Here is a 6040-nt window from a genome sequence, read left to right as displayed (position 1 = left end):
GGAGCTACAGTTGTTGCTACTCACCTGGCATTTTAGGTGAGTTCTGGAGAAACAAACTCCAGTCCTCGAGCTTGTGCAGCAAGTACTCTGTCCAATGAACCACCTCTCCAAAAACCATAATCAATTGTTAAAAGTTACACACAAGTGACTCATACTCAAGTTCTGATCAAATCTAGATGACAATCCAATGGTAATAAAGATGAAATAACTCAAGGAGTAAGAATAAGCAGAAGTCTTGTCAAGACATATTCAAAATGTACATAAATCGAAAATTTAATAACATGACCAAATTATAAGTGTACTGTGAGCTACCTTTCTCTAACATTATAGAAGCAAAAGTCTCATATTTAATAAAAATATACAGAATGTATAAAAGCTCTAATCACATGTAGACTGCCAAGTATAAATGAAGTAGAATATGGAAACACCCTGTTCAGAAAAAAAGCCAATCTGAAGTAAACCCACTAACACACATATTGCAAAGACACACAAAATGTTTATCATTTATCATTGTACATAGAGAATAAACTGCAAAAATGAATATCAGAATCTTAATGAGGAATAATACAGTGACCAGCCTAAGTACATCGTTACTTATGGAGCATAAATAGCATAGGTCAACGTAAATTAAATAGTGTATGAGTGAAAAAACATACATTGTACTATAACAAGGATTTAGAAAACTGAATACTGTGGGAAAGGTTTATTCTGTACAGGTTGGTTTTTAATAAACTATTGGCTACTTGTTACAGTAATCAACAATCTCATTGCAATAGCATTTCCCCAACATTCAGAATCTGGAAGCAATAGGCCTTTCTTAAATTATCACTTAGTATTTTCTCTCCCACCTTCAAAGCACAAAAATAGGTTTTTGAATAGTAATTAGCCATTTATGGAAGCCATAAGATCAGATAGTCATTACACAAGCTACAGTTAGGCACCTGGACAAACACTGCCAGCAGGTGTGGGAAAGATGTTGGGTTTTAGAAGTGGAAGGAAGTATTAAAGGAGCTACAGTATACAGTTCATGTCCTTCTGAATCCCAAACAAGGGAAGCCTTGCTGCCATCCTGCCAGACACCATGTATCTAAAACATGGCTCCAAGGATCAGGAACCCAAAGTGTGCAATGGATTAAAGTTCCAGGTAAATGAGCTAACTACTGGAGTAAATTAAAATACCAAACGGCTTTAAATTATCAATACTATTTTGGAAGCTCCATCAGAACAAAAAGAGATTTAATTATGAACTGGCCTGGGCTCCATTCTGAACTGAGAATTTTACTTAGTACTAAGACTCTCAAACATCCTAAAAAAGCTGTCAATCATGCTTCATTATTCCTCAAGGGAAACTGAATAGGCTTGATGATACTTGCTTACCTCCCCATGGTTCTAGTTCTGCATACCAAGTCATTCAGCAATTGATCAGAGCATTTAAGCAAAAAGGAGAACAAAAGCAGACTTACAGCAACACATCCTAGATGATAGTTTTGTTTAAAAAATGACATGATAAATGTAAATCATAAAATCAAATGTACTCATGAAGGTACACCTATTTTACGTTACATTAAAAAAAAAACCTATAGACTGCAAACTGTGCATGCTTACCATAACATTTCATCTGGGAAAGCCGGTGAGGGGTTTCTTGTAAATACTCACTGCCATGATAAAAACAATTGTGTGCAAACTGCAAGGTCCCTAATAGCAGTTAACAGTTTATATACAGAAAGATGTCAATATCTGATCAAATATGCAAGAGAAAGAATCCCCAGAGTTCATAGCACAGAACAGTAACCACCACAGGCTCCTCCTCCATGGCTTTCTTCCCTGTGTGACAGCTTGACTCCTTTGTTCTGGTTCTCACTTTCCCACAGTCCAGGTGTCTGAATGATCTTTTCAACAAGCTCTTCAAAGGCACACTGAACACCATCACAGGTTTTTGCACTTGCCTCTAAAATTCAAGGAAAAGGATCACAGTATAATTTTTGTTGGACATATTCTCATTTGTTTCTGGAGAATTAATATGGCATAAATAGAAGTCTCCAAGATATAAAAAATCAAATCAGCATTTCTTGTCACAAGTTTAGAACTGATAAATTTCTTCCACTCTACACACAGAGCTACTTAGACTCTACCCACTAATCTATCAGCTTAGCCCTGAGATCTGTAAGCAGCTGCCACCTTGTAAGCCACTACTCAAACAGCAGTCTAAGTTTCTTCTTAAGTTTTCAAATTAGCCCCCAAAGCAGATGGCATGACTATTTTAAAAGAAGAAGACCCTGATTTTTCTGAATGTGCAGCTATGTAGTGACGCATAGCTGGATGAATGTGCAGCTATGTAGTGACGCATAGCTGGATGAAATGCCGACAGTCAAGCACACTGGCACATTTCATATGTGCTCACAGGCCTCTGAGCTGAGTGTTTCTCTGTCTTTCTCACTGTCTGAGGATCCCTTACACTCCTTCTTCACTATTCTATCTCAGATGATGCTCTAGAGTCTGTTTCAGTTTTTAATAATGAGGATTGGATCTATTGCTTTGTGCAAGACAGGCATGTGTGCTCTACCACTGAGCTAAACCTCCAGCTGCTGATCTAGCATGAAAAAGATGTTTGAAAGTGGGGCAACAGAAACAAATTGGCAAGGATTGTCTGGTCATCCCACTAATAAGTTTTACAAGCTTCCTGTCTGGCCTGTTACTCTCTGAAAAAGTGAGCTGCCCATGTTACTGCCTGAACCACCCCTTCTCTAGCTCCAGGGACCCTACTTCTCATTTACTGAAGGTTCAGGCACTCTTTTTTTGCTAATGTTATCATCCAATCTAAATGTCTGTTAATATTTTCCATCTTATTAAGAGACAGACTAGTTCTAGAGTCTATATACCTTTCACGGAGCCACTCAGTGTCTCTATTCTCCAGGGAAATCATCCCAGAGTGTTGTTTGCATAAGCTGCTTTCTCCAACTCACCATACAAGCTTTTCTCAACTAGTAGCTGCCAATCCCATCCAAGGGGCACATGTACCAGGGTACTGCTATGAGCCTACATGTACAAGTCTTTAATAAAATTTAAATTTTAAATTGGGCACAGTAATAGATAATCAACAATAACTATTAATAAAATTACGCAATTATTAAATGGAGCAAAATAAAATCTCACTCTTCATGTTTGCAGAACAAGACTGATCATGGTAACTGAAACTGTGAGAAGGTGTGCTGCATGTGACAGCAGCACCATCTACTCTGGCTTTTGTTCCCATGACACCATTAATGGCATTCCTTTCACAGCCATCAACATGGCTCCTCCAGTCAGGTTGAGCACACTAACCTCACCTGACATCCTTGGCATTTGGTATCACTTCCCTCCTCTCACTCCTGTGACTCCCAGAACAGTCAACATGCCTAGCAATCCTCCTGTCTCAATGGCACGTCAATCATGGCCTTGTTGCTGGCCCTTCATTAGAGTATACCAAAGGTCAATCCCCAGCCCTTTTGAATCCACATTCTTAGAACAATTTTAACAGCATTTAAATGCCACCTAAACAACTAGCACGTCTACTGGATATCTGAACATTGTGCCATCCTGTGTCTTAAGTAAAATCCTTGATTCCTACTTCCCCACACCAAATCTGCTTTACTTCAATCCAAGAGCAGAAATACAACCCACTTGGTCAAGCTAAAAATCTGTAGCTGTCTTTAACTGCTCTCTTTCCTTGGCCTCCTCATACAATTTTTCCACATATCCTGTCAGTTTTAACATTCAGAGTATCTCCCATAGCTATCAACTTTCCAAGACCCACAGTACTAAGTATACCACCAGTTTTATTTCTCTGTGCCACAGCAAGAGAAGAATCAGCTTCCTGCTTTCACTTCATAGACCATTCTCTACATGTTAAGGAATTCTAGAAGTGTAGCAACTATTCCATGGCACACAGAATGCATTTCATCTTGTTACCATATTGTAAAGTCTAATCCCATGTTCTATCAGAGCCTATTTATCCTAAATGCATGCTAAGCTCCACCTACAAGCTTCCTTCCTGTTCTTAAACACACCATGCTGCCCTTAAGTCTAGAATTACTTGCTACTCGCAATGCCCAGCAAAATTCTTCAAAGACCTTGAAAGAATGGTACTCAGCTTCATATGGAAAAGCAAAAAAAAAGGATACCCAAAACAATCCTGTACAATAAAAGAACTTCTGGAAGCATCACAATCCCTAACTTCAAACTCTACTACAGAGCTACAAAACTGAAAACAACCTGGTATTGGCATAAGAACAAACAGGAGGACCAATGGAACCGAATAGAAGACCCGGACATCAATTCACACATCTTCCAATGGCTGATTTTTGACAAAGAAGCAAAAAATACCAAATGGAAAAAAGAAAGCATATTTAACATGTGGTGCTGGCATAACTGGATATCAACATGTAGAAGAATGAAAACAGACCCATATCTATCACCATGCACAAAACTCAAGTCCAAATGGAACAAAGACCTCAACATAAAACCAGCCACATTGAACCTTATAGAAGAGAAAGTGGGAAGTACACTTGAACACACTGGCACAGGAGACCACTTCCTAAATATAACCCCAGTAGCAAGACACTGAGAAAAAAACAATAAATGGGACGCCCCTGAAACTGAAAAGCTTCTGGAAAGCAAAATACATGGTCAACAAGACAAAATGACAGCAGACAGAATGGGAAAAGATCTTCACTAACCCCACATCAAACAGAGGTCTGATCTCCAAAATATACAAAGAACTCAAGAAATTGGACACCAAAAGAACACATAATCCAATAAAAAAAAAAAAGGAGTACAGACATAAACAGAGAACTCTCAACAGAGGAATCTAAAATGGCTGAAAGACTCTTAAGGAAATGTTCAACATCTTTAGTCATCAGAGAAATGCAAATCAAAACAACTCAGAGAGTCCATCTAACACCTGTAAGAATGGCCAAGATCAAAAACACTAATGACTACTTATGCTGGAGAGGTTGTGGGGTAAAGAGAACACTTCTGCATTGCTGGTGGGAATGCAAGCTGGTACAACCCCTTTGGATGTCAGTGTGGCGATTCCTCAGAAAATTAGGAAGCAACCTTCCTCAAGACCACTTTTGGGTATATATCCAAAGGATGCTCAATCGTGCCACAAGGACATATGCTCAACTATGTTCATAACAGCATGGTTTGTCACAGCCAGAACCTGGAAACAACCAAATGCCCCTCGACCAAAGAATAGATGAGGAAAATGTGGTACATTTACACAATGGAGTATTACACAGCAGAAAAAAATAACAACATCTTGAAATTTGCAGGAAAATGGATGGAACTAGAAAACATCATTTTGAGTGAGGTAAGCCACACAAAAAGACATTATCACAAGTACTCACTCATAAGTGGTTTTTAAACATAAAGCAAAGAAAGCCAGCCTACAAACCACAATCCCAGAGAACTTAGACAACAATGAGGACACAAAGAGAAACTCACACAGATCTAATAATCTACATGGGAAGTAGAAAGTAGAAAAAGACAAGATCTCCTGAGTAAATTGGGAGCATGGGGACCTTGGGGGGACCTTAGGGAAGGGTTAAAAGGGGGAGAGGAGAGGCAGGGAGGGGAGCAGACAAAAATGTAGAGTTCAATAAATATTAATTTAAAAAAAGAAATACTTGCTACTGTCTCAGCAGCTAAATGTGTACACTGATATTTCTGATCAACTATGTCACCATGCCAGTATTCTCTCTTTCATTCTTTCCTTCACAGAATTGCTTCCTTGTTAAATCTGCTTTTCCACACTAGAATGCAAGCTAAAGCATTTGTCTGTCCAATGCTATATGCTCCTTGGAAAAGTGGGAAAACTGATACATGAAGATGTGGGACATGCAGCAAATCAACAATAAGGGTGGCCAGGCGATGGTGGCGCACGCCTTTAATCCCAGCACTCGGGAGGCATAGGCAGGCGAATCTCTGTGAGTTCGAGACCAGCCTGGTCTACAGAGCTAGTTCCAGGACAGGCTCCAAAGCCACAGAGAAACCCTGTCTC

The 6040-nt window shown here is 39.3% G+C and overlaps 1 protein-coding gene across 1 annotated transcript in view; it reads right to left on the bottom strand.

The window, feature by feature from the left end:
• Window positions 1-251: 251 nt before the first annotated feature.
• Rab18 (RAB18, member RAS oncogene family) overlaps window positions 252-6040 on the bottom strand; it is a 35448-nt gene continuing 29659 nt past the window's right edge. Inside the window, exon 7 of the mRNA XM_005354817.2 lies at window positions 252-1948. Within this exon, the coding sequence (XP_005354874.1) occupies window positions 1773-1948 (176 nt within the window). The 3' untranslated portion in view covers window positions 252-1772. The remainder of the gene's footprint in view (window positions 1949-6040) is intronic.

The sequence above is a fragment of the Microtus ochrogaster genome, chromosome 16 (assembly GCF_000317375.1).
Source record: "Microtus ochrogaster isolate Prairie Vole_2 chromosome 16, MicOch1.0, whole genome shotgun sequence".
Taxonomy (NCBI): Eukaryota; Metazoa; Chordata; class Mammalia; order Rodentia; family Cricetidae; genus Microtus; species Microtus ochrogaster.
Note: the sequence above shows the minus strand (reverse complement) of the source record. Positions and strands in the feature narration are given on the sequence as shown.